The sequence below is a fragment of the Macrobrachium rosenbergii genome, chromosome 50, assembly GCF_040412425.1.
Source record: "Macrobrachium rosenbergii isolate ZJJX-2024 chromosome 50, ASM4041242v1, whole genome shotgun sequence".
NCBI lineage: Eukaryota > Metazoa > Arthropoda > Malacostraca > Decapoda > Palaemonidae > Macrobrachium > Macrobrachium rosenbergii.
The window spans coordinates 15,997,501-16,015,000 of NC_089790.1; the positions used below are offsets into that span (position 1 = coordinate 15,997,501).

Genomic DNA, 17,500 nt, shown 5'->3' on the forward strand with positions numbered 1-17,500 from the left:
CTCACACACACACACACACATATATATATATATCCTTAATGTATAAATAAGACCGTGCAACACACGCAAATGAACAAGGGGCAAGTTAGAGAGAGAGAGAGAGAGAGAGAGAGAGAGAGAGAGAGAGAGAGAGAGAGAGTTAGCGGATTCGTGACTTTCTGCCCCGGAGTTAACATCAATCGAAGGAGAATTCCGCTCCGCCGAATCGGAGATTTAATTCGAAGGGCAAGTTTTTTCTTCTTCTTCTTCTTCTTCTTCCGACTTCTTTGCCAAATTCACTTACAAAGTTGATTAGACGCCCTCGTCCGTCTCGCCCAAGTTTCTAATTCGAAGAGAAACAAAAGGAAAAAGGGGAGAGAAGAAGAGAATAAGAGGAGGAGGAGAAAGAGGCAAAAAGTATCCCGATTAAACAACTTGCTTGACAAGCAGCAGAGCAGACATTCGTCGTCGGCGGATCAAAGGAAAGTTTGGGAAACATGGCGGCTTCTTCGTCAACGACGATCGGAAATGTTTCCCCTATTGTCATGTGCTGAATCAGCGTTATTTTTGTGGAATTTTTAATACTGATTTTATTGTGGCAAGGGGGTTGTAACGTCTATTTTGAGGTTCCGTTCTATGTAATATGTTTACAATAAAAGATTTTCTATATACATTCCCATACAAATTTATAAATATTTATTTATGCACAATTATATATATACAGTATATATATATATATATATATATATATATATATATATATATATATATATATATATATATATATATATATATATATATATATATATATATATATATATATATATATATATATATATATATATATATATATATATATATATATATATATATATATGTATGTATGTATGTACTCGTATATACAAGTGTGTGTATTTCTACATATAATATATATGATTTATATATATATATATATATATATATATATATATATATATATATAATATTTTTTTTTTTTTTCTTTTACCCTCTCCTAGTAATCGTTTCAACGTTATCTTTGGCGCTGAATGACCTCACAGGCCCCTCCGCTTGGCCTTTGACCTAAATTCTGTATTCCAGTTCAATACTACGAATTTTATACAAGAGTTTACCACACAGAACCTCAAAAGGCGTAAGCACCTCTTGGAAATAAAATTCCAAAACTCAGACAATAACTCGAAAAGTTCTTCTTTACCAATTACATTAAACTAATACAAACACGCCCATGGGCATGTCTTATTACCCCCTTCCACGCCCCCGAAAGAAGTTAGAGCAGGGCAAACTATATGCTTCTTTCCGCATGCAAAGCGCAGATCTGCAATAACCTCGGTATTCTCCAACTTTCGCAAAATGAGAAGTTGCAGGTTATGGCAAGCTACTACAAAGTTTTGGGAGATGAGGCCACGCCGAGTGTGACGTTATTTGTGTGTGTGTGTGTTGAGTTTGTGTGTCTGTACAAATGTCCTGGAACTTATAATAGTTAACTGGGCACATTAATTTGGCAATTTAGGTTTCACTTAAGACTCTCTCTCTCTCTCTCTCTCTCTCTCTCTCTCTCTCTCTCTCTCTCTCTCTCTCTCTCTATATATATATATATATATATATATATATATATATATATATATATATATATATATATATATATATAATATATATCTCAAGATGTGACCAATAAAGAAACTTCAGGATTCACTCAAGACCCGTAGTTAAATTTTATTCTCTCTCTCTCTCTCTCTCATAATAGAACTTTAATATGGCAATTTAGGATTCACTTAAGACTCGTAGTTAAACTCACTTTAAATCTCTCTCTCTCTCTCTCTCTCTCTCTCTCTCTCTCCAGACTGTGGTAAAGTTATTGATCTGCAGGTCTTTACTGATCAGAGAGGAACAGATTAATAAAAAACATATTAATATCTAAATTAGACTGACAACTTGGATGAACTTATAAGATAGTGTTTAAAACTGCTCTAATTTACCTTTGTTAACTAATTTTAACCCATCAGTATCATTTCTGAAACAGTTAAAAAAATATTAACACGAGTAACTTAACAACTTGACCTAATGTCAGTTTTGCTCTATAACATAAAACTCAACTAAAATGAACTAGTAATTAATTTGATCATCAATATTATGTCTAAATAACATTAAATATTAACCAGAATAACTTGACCTAATGTCAGTTTATAACATAAAAACCAACTGAAATTAACCGTTAATATATTTTATCACTAATATCATTTCCAAAACAATGACATCATATATTAACTAGAATCACTTAACATACTGTCAGTTTTAACCATTATGATCAATAATATCTTTTTCTAAACCAGCAACATCAAATATTGAGGAGAGAAACTTAACATACCTTCAGTTTTAAAAATGAAACAACAGTAACTGTCCTTTACATTTTTGTATCTACGTAACTTTACAACTTAATTCAAATGACACCAATTTTAACAAGTAAAGTTTTCTGTACAGCCGCTACAGCGTATAATCAAGGCCACCGAAAATAGATCAAACTTTAACCACCGCCCGGTGGTGACCTGTCCTATGTCGTTGCCAGACGCACCATTACGTCAAATTTTAACCTTAAATTAAATCAAAACTACTGAGGCTAGAAGGCTGCAATTTGCTATGTTTGATGATTGGAGGGTGGATGATCAACTTAGCAATTTGCAGCCCTCTAGCCTCAGTAGTTTGTAAGATCTGAGGGTGGACAGAATAAAGTGCGGACGGACAGACAAAGCCGGCACAATACTTTTCTTTACAGAAAATAAAAATCACGCAAAATGAACTGTATCTGTACATTTTTGCATTTACGTAACTTTTCAACTTAATTCAACTCACAACAGTTATAAAAATCAAGCAGAATTAACTCTACCTATACATTTTTGTTTCTACGTAAATTTTCAACTTAATTCAACTGACGCTACTTCTTCCTACATCTCTCTATAGCAACCAATAACTTTCAACCCTTTGCAACGGCCCACCACGATACGGCCGAAACTGATGCCAATCACTCGACCTCCTCCATAAATTTGACCCAGTGAATATTGGGTACCTGACGTCGAACTGGATGGTATATGTTAGGTGGTAACACTGTTTCGCTTTTTTTTTAGTCGATGTAAACAATATCACTCGCCATAAAGGGCGAAGAATTTACTATAGCAATTACAAGTGTCTGTACGAGATAAATTGGCTTGGAAACCTATAAAAGTAAGGGGGAGGTATTAGTGCTAGATTTAAGTATTTTTAATTCATGAACAAAATATTTTTAATTCGTGAAAAAAAAGTTCAATTACAAAAACGGGTTGGTTTCATATTGTGTCCCTTACTGCTAGAGAAATTAATATTTAATAATCACAAATACACAAAAATGAAATGTCTCTAGAAATATGAATATTTGAATTATTAAGAATAAACAACAATAAAACTTATTACAAAAATGAATATTTAAATTACCACAAATATACAAAAATAAAAACGTTACACACAAAAACTGAGGACCAGAATTGAAATACCGAATATATAATAATAATAATAATAATAATAATAATAATATAATAATAATAATAGTAATAATAATAATGATAATAATAATAATAACTGAGTTTGGTAATTGAAAAGAACTGCCTTAGGGTATAAATAATCCCGTGTGTGTATATTTTTAATATATTTCTACATCTATTCCATTTCTCAGAAATTCCTAATATACGTCCTTAGTAAAAATCACTGCTAATATGGTTTTATATATTGTTATATAATCTGTTTTTCATGAATAAAGATGGATATTTCATATTTATCTCAGAATGTCAAGGATATCTGAACATATTCAACTGTCTCATCTTAAAAGAGAGAGAGAGAGAGAGAGAGAGAGAGAGAGAGAGAGAGAGAGAGAGAGAGAGAGATTCTGCCACTCTTTTTCCTCATGTTTTCAGTCTCAGGGGATTCCATGCTATGGGTCTGCCTCGTTACCTAAAGAGAAAGACGAGTGAGTGGTTGCGTGCTCCAATTAATGGGATATCAGGCTCTCTCTCTCTCTCTCTCTCTCTCTCTCTCTCTCTCTCTCTCCCAGTAAAATTTTTCCCTCATCTTCGGAGTCTTCACCCTGAAATATGTTGCTATCTATGTCCGGTAGGAGCAACCCATTAGGAGCAAAGTAAAAGTTTCTGTGGAACAAGATCCTGACAGATAGAGGTAGAGACTGACAGATGGACAGACTGACGGAAAGACAGACAGACTGAAAGACAGCCTGACTCTGACAAACACACTGACGGACAGAGAGACAGATTGAAAGCCTGACAGACAGGCTGACAGACAGACTGACAGCCTGACAGACAGAGAGACAGACTGACAGCTTGGCAGACAGACAGACTGACGGACGGAAAGACAGAAAGACACAGACAGACTGATGGAAAGTTTGGCTGAAGGACAGACTGACGGACAGAGAAACGGGTTTACTCCTGACAGACAGAATGACGGACAGTCAGAGAGAAAGACTGAAAGTCTGACAGACAGACTGACAGCTTGATAGACAGACAGACTGACGGAAAGAAGAGACTATTACTTTGCCATCAGACTTCTCCAGTAGGGGGAGGAGGCCACAGCACCTCCCAACATTCTTGGTTCCAATGGCTTTATTTCCCTCGAGGACTGACGAAAATATATATAAAGGAAAAAGATATAAGATACTCTTGGATGGCGCAGGCTAACGGTGTGCGTATACGCCCTTTTTATGTGTGCGTATATATATATATATATATATATATATATATATATATATATATATATATATATATATATATATATATATATATATATATATATATATATATATATATATGTATATTCTGTTCTCCTTGTTACGTCACATATGAATTCCCATAAGATAAAAAACATGTGTGTATATATATATATATATATATATATATATATATATATATATATATATATATATATATATATATATATATTTTGTTTTTCTGGTGTTGTGTTTCTGAAGAAATCCCATTAAGACAGAAAATATCAAAATATTTTGTTTTTGATCCTATATAAATTCAGAAAGTAACTCACCACAAAAATAAAAAAATTATATAGAAGATAAAATAAAGAGTAATAATCAACTTTTTACAATTATGTGTAAGCGTTCGTATACATTAAAATACACATATGCATTATGAATACAATTAAGCACATGTATATATGTACACATGATGCACGGGTGAAAAAAATATTTCATTATATGAAACATGAAAGTTTATGAATTTCAGCAACGCATAAAAATTGTAAGGATATAACGAAAAATTTTAAGAATTGATAAAAATGAAAAGAAAAATGTGTCAGACGTTTCTTGCGCAAGATGACGTTAATATATAAAGAAACTGAGTTTTTCCACAACACCAAATCTCTCTGAGTACGTGCGCATGCGCCATGTCATAAGTGAGTGGGCTATTCTTATCACTTATACTTTATATGCGTATTTATTTGCTCGGCGTTCCCTCCATACACATGGTGGGATTCTCCTCTCTCTCTCTCTCTCTCTCTCTCTCTCTCTCTCTCTCTCTCTCTAAAACCATATTGTTCTTTTATTGTAACATGTTATTAGTCTGTAACCACGTTTAATTTTTTTATCTCTCTCTCTCTCTCTCCAAAAGTCATATTCATTCTCTTATCGTAACAAGCTATTATTCTGCAACCAAATCTTATATCTCTCTCTCTCTCTCTCTATTAACCTTACTTGTTCTTTTATTGTAAAAATCTATCATTCTGTAAACAAATTTTAACTATCTCTCTCTCCCCCCTCTTTCCCCCCCAACACGTAAAGATAGATCCTGTCAACTGGCTCTTTGCTAACCTTTCCCTTCCCCCTCCCCATCCCTAAACCCCCTCCCCCATCCCTAGCAAGGAAGGCCCCCACGCCTCCCCAACACATTGTGAAATGGACTGTGGTCGAACGACCCGCAATTTGTCGATCAAACAAGCGACCGAGCTGACAGGTCGCTAACGGGTTTGTGGCTGAAAAGGGCCTCTCTCCCTCTCCCTCTCGCCGATGGGGAACTGTCGCTGATCATACTGCTGACAGCGGCAGCATTCAGGAAGCTTAACTCATCCCCCGATGTCTGTGCGAGAAACAGACAACGTCGACAAACGTCTATTGTCAACTGATACATAAATGATACAATGCACGGGGGTTGCAACACAGATCAACACAGATCGGTTGCAGAGGGAATGTTCCGTGGTCGGCTGTTGCTACAGAGAGTTTTTGGTGATTTTTGTACACTTTGGGGCCCCATCCAGAATCATAACACGCAAATTCATGTGTTTGATGCGGGATGAATATGGAAATGTGATACATAAATGATACACTGCAACACAGATCAACACAGCTCACTCACTTAGCCAGGGAATGTCCCAGGCAGTTTTGTTGATTTTTGCACACTGTGGAGACCCCATTCAGAACTATCACGTGCAAATTCATGTGTCTGATGCGGGATGAATAAGTAAATCTGATTTATAAGTGATCCATTGCACGAACACTGCTACACAGGTAAGCTCGCTTGCAAAGGGAATGTCTCATCCAATTTTGTTGATTTTTTAAAAATTTTTGCACAATGTGGGGACCCCGTCCAGAACCACAACATACAAATTCAGGTGTTTGACGCGGGATGAATATGTAAATATGATACATAAATGATGCACAGCACGAACTGTGCTACAGTTCAACAAAGCTCGCTCTCTTGCCTAAGGAATGTCCCACGCAATTTTGTTGAATTTTGTTGATTTTTGGTGATTTCTGCACATTGTGGGGACCCCATCCAGAACTATGACATGCAAATTCATGTGTTTGATGTGGAATGAATATGTAAATCTGATACATAAATGATACACTGCACGGACACTGCAACACAGTTCAACAGAGCTTGCTTGCCAAGGGAATCTCCCAGTTCCTCGTTGGATGAGTGGGTTCCATTCTCAGCTAGCACTCTGCCGGCCGCGAGTTAGAATTTCCGACCGGCCAATGCAGAATAAGAGGAATTTATTTCTGGTGATAGAAATTCATTTCTCGTTATAATGTGGTTCGGATTCCACAATAAGCTGTAGGTCCCGTTGCTAGGTAACCAAATGGTTCTTAGCCACGTAAAATAAATCTAATCATTCGGGCCAGCCCTAGGAGAGCTGTTAATCAGTCCAGTGGTCTGGATAAACTAAGGTATACTTAAAGGGAATGTCCCATGGATCGTTGTTGCCCAATCCAGAACCATAAAAAACAGGTTTATGTGATGGGAGTAGGATGAATAATATGTAAAGGAAAATATTGGGATGGTTTCCCTATACCTTCTTTCGAATCAGATAATATTTTGCAGACTTACTTGTCAACCCAATAAAACCAAAGCATAGAATCATAATATAAATAATACATACCATTAGATTGTGTCCACACTGCACTTAAACATGTCATAAACACGTGTAGGCAACTTACCGCACACACATCATAAACAAGTTACAGACATGTCACCGACTTAATGGATATAAGTCAGGTTATTGGTAGTCCTAACCAGCGATTCATACGATTATCTAGCATTTACAAAAGGTTCGATCTCCATTTACGGTCGGCGACTTGTATTCAATCTGTTTGTGATATGTATGCGATAATTACTGACGTGTCTTTTGTGACAGAAAGGGTCGGTCACGTCCAAAAACCAAAAGTTAGATTTTAACCAACTTTATATATATATATATATGTGTGTGTGTATACTGTATATATATATATATATATATATATATATATATATATATATATATATATATATATATATATATATATATATATATATATATATATATATATATATATATATATATGTCACAAAGGACCAGAAGAGAAAGTAAATTAAATTGACAAGGCTCTAGTAAGGTCAACATAAAAAAAATAACAATGAGAGAGAGAGAGAGAGAGAGAGAGAGAGAGAGAGAGAGAGAGAGAGAGAGAGAGAGAGAGAGAGAGAAATTCTGTATTAGGTGGGAAGTAGAGTAATACAATTTACTCGTCCCCTTGATGACATTCGTGACAAGAAAGTTAAGCCCAAGGAAGCAATAAAGTTGGTTTGCCAGAAATAAGGAAAAATAAACGTATCCCATTTGCCCCTGAGGGACGCAGCTATTTGATCCCGGGGAGAGGGGGTTGGGGGGATAAATCGTTTTTTTCGCATCTCTTCCTTACAGTGTCCTACGTAAGTGTGGGTATTTTGTTTTTGTCCACCAGGAACACATGCTAGATACATGCATGTAGGGCAATGAGATATGTTTTTGTGTGTTTATTTGAGATATATATATATATATATATATATATATATATATATATATATATATATATATATATATATATATATATATAATGAATGTATAACTGAATCACGAAAGTATGGAACGTGATGAATGTATAAATAAAGACAAAATCCACGAAAGAAAGAGGAACAATGGAGTGCTGCAGGCCTTTCGACTTATAGCCCTTTACTTAAAGAGTAAGTAAAGGACTATAAGTCGAAAGGCCTTTGCAGCACTCCATTGTTTCTCCTTCCTTCGTGGATTTTGTCTTTTATATATATATATATATATATATATATATTTATATATATATATTATATATATATATTATATATGTAAACGCAAGTCACCCAAAAATTTAGCTTACACAAATACACGCCCCCTCTTAAACGAAACCTATTCATCCCCCCGCCCCAAAGAAAAAATAAACAAACAAATGAACCTCAGGAGTATAAGTAATTACTCCTTCAAACTAATATATATGTAAAACGCCCCTTTCTCCTAAAAAAGACATTTTCCTCTGACACTGAAGAGCAGTTTTTATTGCAAAAAACATTTAAGACGAATACTCATCAATCTTCGAGGTGTTTTTTTACTAAATATAACTGTCAGGAACATATATCTAAAAAAAACTATACAACATATAATAAAGATTTTGAGACATTGGGCATAAAGGGCAAACAATAATATAATGTGTTTATGTATAAATCAATAAATAGTAATATGACTTCTTCTGGCAACTCTTCCCTCCCCCTCCCCTTATCACTGTTCTCCCCCTACCCACCATAATATTTCCTCTCCCCTTACCATTGTCCTTCTCCTACCCCCACTCCAATATTCTCCTGCCTCTCGACCCACCCCAATATTCCCCTCCCCTGACTATTGTCCTCTCAAATATTCCCCCTTCCTTAACTATTGTCCTCCTCCCATTCCTACTCCAATATCCCTTCCCCTCATCATTGTCCTCCCCCACCCACCCAATGTTCCTTCTCCCCTTCCCACTGTCCTCTCCCCAATATTCCCTCCTCCTCTTACCTTACCATTGACATCCTTGCACCCCCACCCTAATATTCCTCCTACCCCTAACCATTGTCCTTCCTCCTCCCCACCCAACCCACACCCCCAACATCCCCCCTTCCCATTGTCTTCCCCCCCCCACATATCCACGTCCTCACCCCAAAAACCAACACTACTTTTTTTTAAATTTTTTTCCCGGTTGACAATTTATGAGGCCGTCACTTTCGCGTTCCGCTCTCTATATATCACTCTTAAATTGCAATCTACATTTCTATGTTCATATTTCAAACGTAAAAAAAAAAAAATAAAATACAATAAAAATTTTATATCGGTCGACGGGCTGCCTGGATCACACGAGTCATCTGACGCCGCGAATCACATTTCTAAAAATAAAATAAAATAATAATAATAATTATAATATATATATACATACACATATATACATATTTATATACATATATATATATATGCATATATATATATATATATATATATATATATATATATATATATATATATATATATATATATATATATGAAATCCAACGCATGAAACGACATATCCACTTAACAGTTCACCTTGTTATTTTAATAATTTGCTTATCCTTATATCTGTTTATTTATTAATTTTTTTCAATTATCTTTTCCTTTTCTAATAAATGATCTCTCACATTTCTAAAATCAATAAAATAATGATAAATATTCATAATTATATTGTGAGACATCCACTGTATGACGGACATATCCATGTAACAATTAGCCTTGTATTGTAATAATTTATTTATATTTTTAGCTGTTTTTCTATTATATTTCTAATTTATCTTTTTTTCTTTTCTAATAACTAATCTCTTCTGATTGTATTGCCAATTACCTTCCGTTACTTCTTTCAAATGAACACCGTATTCTTTGGAAGCTTGATTCAAGTCAATGGCCCCTGTAGGCTTGTTCCGTACTAATATGGGGTTATCTTCTTCTTAAAAATAATAATATAATAATAATAATAATAATAATAATAATAATAATAATAATAATAATAATAATAATAATAATAATAATAATAATAATAATAATAATAAACCCTATATGATTTCAACCTGTTTGGTTTCACTTTACACTTTAACAATTAATAAAAGAAATATTTAATCACTGGACTTAGGCATAATTCTCTTTCTATAACCATTGGAATAGAATTCAAAAATGTCTTTTTTTTACACAATACATTTAGTTAACCAAAAAAATTACTATTTTATGTGGTTTTAAGCAGGTTAGTTTCAACTGAAAATTTAACCAAATGGAGAAAAAAATCAAATTAACCCCAGGACTTACAGTACAACATTTATGTTCTTGTTAATAACAGGACCTCAATGAAACAGGATGGTATCTAGCGGAGATATTTATACAGGAAATGCTACAAGATTTCCAGGACTAACTGTCCTCACCGTCTGGTATCCGTAGAATGAGGACTGTTAGTCCCAGAAAGCTTGTAACTTTTCCTGAATAAATATCTCCGCTAGATACCATCCAGTTTCAATGAGGTCCTGTTATTAATTGTATCGATGTACAAAACAACTGTGCAATTAATAAAGTTAACGTTCTTTTTCTAAGACAACTGGAGTAGAGAGAATTCAAAACTGTTCTTTCTTTATAATGAAATGTATATAATGAAATGAATATATAATGTATTCACATTATAATGAAAATTCCATCAAGGGCATCAAGTGGGAAAACGGTGGAGGTGTGTAAGAAGGTTAGAGAGAGAGAGAGAGAGAGAGAGAGAGAGAGAGAGAGAGAGAGAGAGAGAGTAAACAGGACAAACTTTGGTTATAGAGACAAAGCCGCTTTGAATACTAAAATAATTATGGTTTAGAGAGAGATAAAAATGTTAGAATGTGGTTACAGAATAAGAGCTTGATACAATCATAACAATTATGGCTGAGAGAGAGAGAGAGAGAGAGAGAGAGAGAGAGAGAGACTAACATGTCAAAATTCGGTTACAGGATAAAAGCTTAATACAATGACAGAAGAACTATGGTTTATAGAGAGAGAGAGAGAGAGAGAGAGAGAGAGAGAGAGAGAGAGAGAGAGATATTAAACATGTCAAAATTTGCTTACAAGTTATAGCTTGATACGATAACAGAACAATTAAAGTTTATACAGAGAGAGAGAGAGAGAGAGAGAGAGAGAGAGAGAGAGAGAGAGAGAGAGAGAGAGAGAGAGAGAAATTAAACAGGTAAAAATTTGGTTATAGCCTGTTTTAATAATAAAACAATTATCGTTGGAGAGAGAGAGAGAGAGAGAGAGAGAGAGAGAGAGAGAGAGAGAGAGAGAGAGTAAATAAACAAGTAAAAATTTGGTTATAGAATAACAGCCTCTTTTAATAATAAAACAAACATGGTTTGAGAGAGAGAGAGAGAGAGAGAGAGAGAGAGAGAGAGAGAGAGAGAGAGAGAGATTAAACAGGTAAAAATTTGGTTATAGAATAACAGCCTGATTTAATAATAAAACAATCATGGTTCGGGGAGAGGAGAGAGAGAGAGAGAGAGAGAGAGAGAGAGAGAGAGAGAGAAGAGAGTCCACACGGCTTACACACTGCAGCTGACGACCAAAACCCGGCATTTCTGCAGAGGGAAGCATCAGCATCGCTGCCCCCGTTCCATCTTTTCCATTCTTCCGTCCCATTAGCCGAGAATTGGGTATGTAAATGCATTCTGGAGTCAATGGACCTTCAAAACATAGAAAATAACGAAAACAGATGCCCCGGTCGCCATTTTCTATAAAGATCTATAAAGATCTCTCAAAAGACACTGAACGGACGGACGGCATCCTTTAAGGAACAGAAAGACGGGACAAAGGACACGCCTTCGCTTGAAAAGGAGCAATGGAGAGAGATAATTGGGGCATAGGGCGTGAAAGGAAGTTCGGATGGAGCCTAATTCTCTCGCGGCTTTATCGAGGAATCAATCGATATGGATTTTCCGTAAAGAGGCAAATATCAAATAAATTTTCTTCGGGGGAAGGTTCACTTTGAAATAATTTACAAGGGAACAAAAACGCTACGGAATTTCATTGGAAAGTTTAAAAATTATTTGGTAACGATTTAAACTTACACCAAGGAATTTCATTAAACAGTTTAAAAATTATTTGAAAATTATTTAAACTTAAACTAAGGAATTTCATTACAAAGTTTAAATAGTTTTTCATAAACTTCTCGCAAGTATATAAAATAATTCACGGCATTATTATTATTATTATTATTATTATTATTATTATTATTATTATTATTATTATTATTATTATTATTATTATTATTATTATTATTATAGTTTCCACGCATTCAATTTATATAGAGTCTTTTCTGTACTTGCTGTTGAAAAGAAGATTGTAAGACGAATAAAGAATCTATACAAATTAATTATCGTAGAAACAGCTATAATTTTCAACGCTACTGCCCTCAGAGAAGGTCTCTTCCCTATTATTATTATTATTATTATTATTATTATTATTATTATTATTATTATTATTATTATTATTGTCTCTAAATCAAACCCCATAATGAAACCACAGTATAAATTCACACATAATTTTTTTTAAAGGATAATATCATTATTATTATTATTATTATTATTATTATTATTATTATTATTATTATTATTATTATTATTATTATTATTATTACATCAAACCCTAAAATAAACCATATTAAAAATCAGCCTTACATATTTGTTTAAAAGCAACACGCCATCAAATTACCTAAAAAGCACCCCTATTCCCCAAGCGGTTCCTTAGATGTAAACGGGAGCACCAGACGTCACTGGGGACGTCACTCTCTCTCTCTCTCTCTCTCTCTCTCTCTCTCTCTCTCTCTCACCTCGTAAAGAAAGCCAAATTCGTATTCTCTCGCGTCATTATCAAAATTACCACACGCGCGGGCTGGTATTATCTGGAGACAACCCACTTTCAGATTTCGGGAAGCCTGAGATACAAATTCGGGATATGATGAGAAAAATGAATAATTTCTTCGTAATATCAAAGAATTGGCTTAGGGCAGGAGGTGCAGGGAAGAAAAAAATTTCTCAAAGACTTGGAAAGTTATGGAGCTTTCAGATCTCAAAATGATGCTTGTCATATGATTCAATAAGGCAATTTTTTTCCGCCAGGTTATATGATCCAGAAAATTTTTTTTTTTTTTTCGGCCAATAAAGGGAAATTCATGATGGACGATCAGTGTCAAATTTGTGAATGGATATCGTCAAGTTTAGATAACTGAAGAGCAGTATGTTGAAATTTACAAAATAGTTTCCTCGTCTGTTGCAAACTTACGACTTTTAAATAACTATAACCATACAAGTTATTGTTATCTATTATAAATACTGCAGATTCAGCCCGTCTTCATTTAGTACTAGGCCTCATACCTTCAATAGCAGGTGAAAAAGAAATATATATAAAAATATCATTTTGATATTTAAAAGATCAACAGCTAATCCTTCAATGATTCAGTTTGAATAAATTATAGATCACAGACTTGAAAGTCTAAGAGATTATGAACTTAAGTAACAGTTCCATAAAAAAAACTGTTACTGGGTTATTGGGAAATTCTAATAAGCTATGAAAAATTCCTTTAAATTTTCTGGTGAATTAATGTGCCCAGTTAACTATAAAACTGTGGAAGTATTTTACACAATGTTTCTGTTAGTGATTTAAGTCATGAAACAACATTTTTTATTTTAGTGGGTGTGTTCTTTTGCTCCCAAAGTTATATACCTTATGTCCATGAAATCTGGGCCATTTTAAATATTATCTGGGTACTCTTCATTAAGGAATTACACTGCCCCTTTGACTCCTAGATTATGTCAGGTCAGGTCAGGTCAGGTGACGAGCATTCCTTAACACGTCGCTAACTTAAAACTATGAGAATATAACTGTAATTATTCATAAAAAGCTGCCTTATAATGTAAGCAAAATAAAGACGTTAAATCTAGAAAGGACGAAGAAAAGGCATAGATGGAAAAACTGAAGCCTAATTAAGAAGATACATAGAGAGAAGGATTAGAAGGATCAATTGTGAGATCCTAAGTAGGGCTTCTCGACTCGGTAGGAGATTGAGCATTCCATGGCAGGACTCGAGTTAAATAACCAGCATTGCTTTCCTTCCACAAAACTGTTTTTCAGTAAGTTACAGTGTTTCCTTTCATTCTTTCCACAAAATTGTTTTTTTTAATAATTTAGTGTTTTTAAACTTTCCTTCCACAAAACTGTTTTTTAAATAAGTTACAGTGTTTTTATACTTTCCTTCCACAAAATTGTTTTTAATAAGATACAGTGTTTTTATACTTTTCTTCCACAAAACTTTTTTTTTAATAAGTTACAGTGTTTTTACACTTTCCGTCCATAAAACTGTTTTATAATTAGTTACAGTGTTTTTATACTTACTTTCTTTCCACAAAACTGGTTTTTAATAAGTTGCAGTGGTTTTTTTATACTTTCCTTCCACAAAACTTTTTTTTAATAAGTTACAGTGTTTTCATACTTTCCTTTCACAAAACTGTTTTTTAATAAGTTACAGTGTTTTTATTCACATCCGCCTTCACATACATATCCTTACAACAGCAAGAACGCACACTACGGAATTCGCAAAGGGAAAAACGTGAGAATTTTCCCCAAAATTCAAGTATTCGAATAAACTTTTGGAAAAATATGGAGTCTCGCATAAATCACAGTTCCTCAATTTTAATTCTATTCTCTCCCTCTCGGACCAGAAACTATTTTCACCTTTCTCTCCTCAAAACCAAAAAATAGTAATCTAATAATTCTGTGAATATTTATGCGCCCGGAAGAACAATAAGTGGCTAAGTCAATCTCGCATAAAATAAACATATTGAATTAGCACGAATATAATATTCATAAAATGATTTATGAACATTAAACTGTTTATTTCTTCTACTTGCTTCTTCCATTTTGAGATTAGTTATTATTATTTTATTCTATGTTTGAAATGTCGATGTCCTCACAGTCGTTTTGTTCGGTCATGTGGAGAGAATAGAAGGTTAAAGGTGATGACAAGTATTAATATTGCATCTCAGATATGCGGAAAAGATGGAGGAGATGAAATTTTAAAAACTGCTACAGACTACGAGAGCAGAATGCTTACACGAAATAGGCGCATGGTGCTGATTATCCTGACGATGAGCCTTTTTTGTAGCGATAAGAAGCAGAGTTGTACGCTGACCATTATATTTTTTTTCTCTGGAGCCACTAACCATTATGAACATCGTGAGAGTCACAAGATAATAAATCTAATTTAAATGAATATAAGACATGAACCTTATTCTAAAAAGAAAGAAGTTAATTAAAGCTACTGGAAATAAATTCGTCTAGACTGATTAGCATCTCGTAAAATTTTATTACAAATGTCGCAAATATTTACACAAGCGAAGTCTTGATCTTGGCATTTGATAATGATAAAAAATAAAAAAATAAAAAAAGAAAAGTTTGCTTGACTTGGATGCCACTAACAAACCGACGTACGTGCAGAAATGAATATAATTTTATTTCGAAAATATTGAAACAATAACAGGAAAAAATATTGTTCCGATGACATTCACTGTAAAATTAAATGGCAAATGGATAAAGTTCACTGTAAAATTAAATTGGCAAATGTATAATATATATATATATATAAATATATATAAATTATATAAAGTATATACACAATGCTTACATATATAATATATATAGATTTATATAATATTATATTGCATATATAAAGACAATTAGGTCATATATATATATATAAATTATATTGTGTGTGTGTATATATATATATATATATATATATATATATATATATATATATATATATATATATATATATATATATATATATATATATATATATATATATATATATATAATATAAGATAACTAGACAGACAGACATACAGATAGGCAGACACAATTAAAACAACCCTTGCTAATCCTGATAGAAAAACAATACACAAAAAAACCACACACAAAAAACACACACACAAAAAAAAAAAAAAAAAAAAACCCTCACACAAAAAATACTCACCACCCAGCCTCAACTCTGCAGCATCCTGGACTGTGTCCTGACCTCCTCGAACAAAGCACTGGTACATTCCGGCATCTGACCTACCGACGCCCCGGACCTCCAATGTCGACCCGCCATCTTGGTATAGAGAAGAGAGAGAAAAAAACAGTTCATAATAATAATAATAATAATAATAATAATAATAATAATAATAATAATAATAATAATAATAATAATAATAATGTCCTTTATTTCAGCTCAGGGCCATACACATGGAATATACAAATACAATACACACAATCTAGATACATGAAATAACAAATATAAAAATCATAATCGGCAATATCCACACAGTTGCTGTAGAAGTAGAAAAAATAGTATTCACAATAACGATAATTACAGTACTAATACGGAGAATAATAGTAAAAAAAATATTAAAAATTATAACAATTAAAAAAAACCGATTGCATACAATTAATTTCCAGCTTAGGTGGTTACAGAAGTCATGTCCAGAAGGCTGAATACGAAAATTGAAAAAAGCAAGACTCAATAATAATAATTATAATAATCACAGTAATAATAAAGATATTAATAATAATATTTCACGTTAATTTGAATGTTCAGAATCCCAGAAGTCATTGGTTTTGCTTTCGTTAGTTTAGTTTTGTTTATTGCAAAAGGAAGTTTATCGTTACTAAATTTACCAACGGGAAAAAATTTAAAGTTCCGAAACAAATTGATCTCGTTTTGTAATTTCTCGTTGAATTTGAAAGTTCAGAACTCCAGAAGTCATTGTTTTTGCTTTTTTTAAAAATTTAGCTTTGTTTATTGTAAAAGGAAGTTTTCTTTGCTAAACAATGTTTTGTATCGATATCAGGATACTAACTTTGTCAAGAAATAAATAGTTCAGTGATTTCTCGTAACTTGAACATTCCGAATTCCAGGAGTCACTGTTTTTGATTTTGTTAATTCACCTTCCTTTGTTGTAAAAGTGTTTATGTTTGATTTCGTCAAGAAATAAACAAATTAGTAATGTCTCGTAACTTGAAAATTGAAAATCCAGAATCATTTTTCTTGCTTTTGTTAATTTGTAAAAGAAGAAAAAAGATAAAG

The 17,500-nt window shown here is 33.2% G+C and overlaps 1 protein-coding gene across 7 annotated transcripts in view; it reads right to left on the reverse strand.

Annotated features, from left to right (window-relative positions):
• LOC136832667 (cell adhesion molecule Dscam2-like) overlaps positions 1-17,500 on the reverse strand; it is a 787,908-nt gene that overhangs the window by 248,449 nt on the left and 521,959 nt on the right. For all 7 annotated transcript variants that reach the window (XM_067093969.1, XM_067093965.1, XM_067093968.1 and 4 more), the window contains exon 9: positions 16,409-16,525. In XM_067093969.1, coding sequence (XP_066950070.1) covers positions 16,409-16,525 — 117 coding nt within the window. The remainder of the gene's footprint in view (positions 1-16,408; positions 16,526-17,500) is intronic.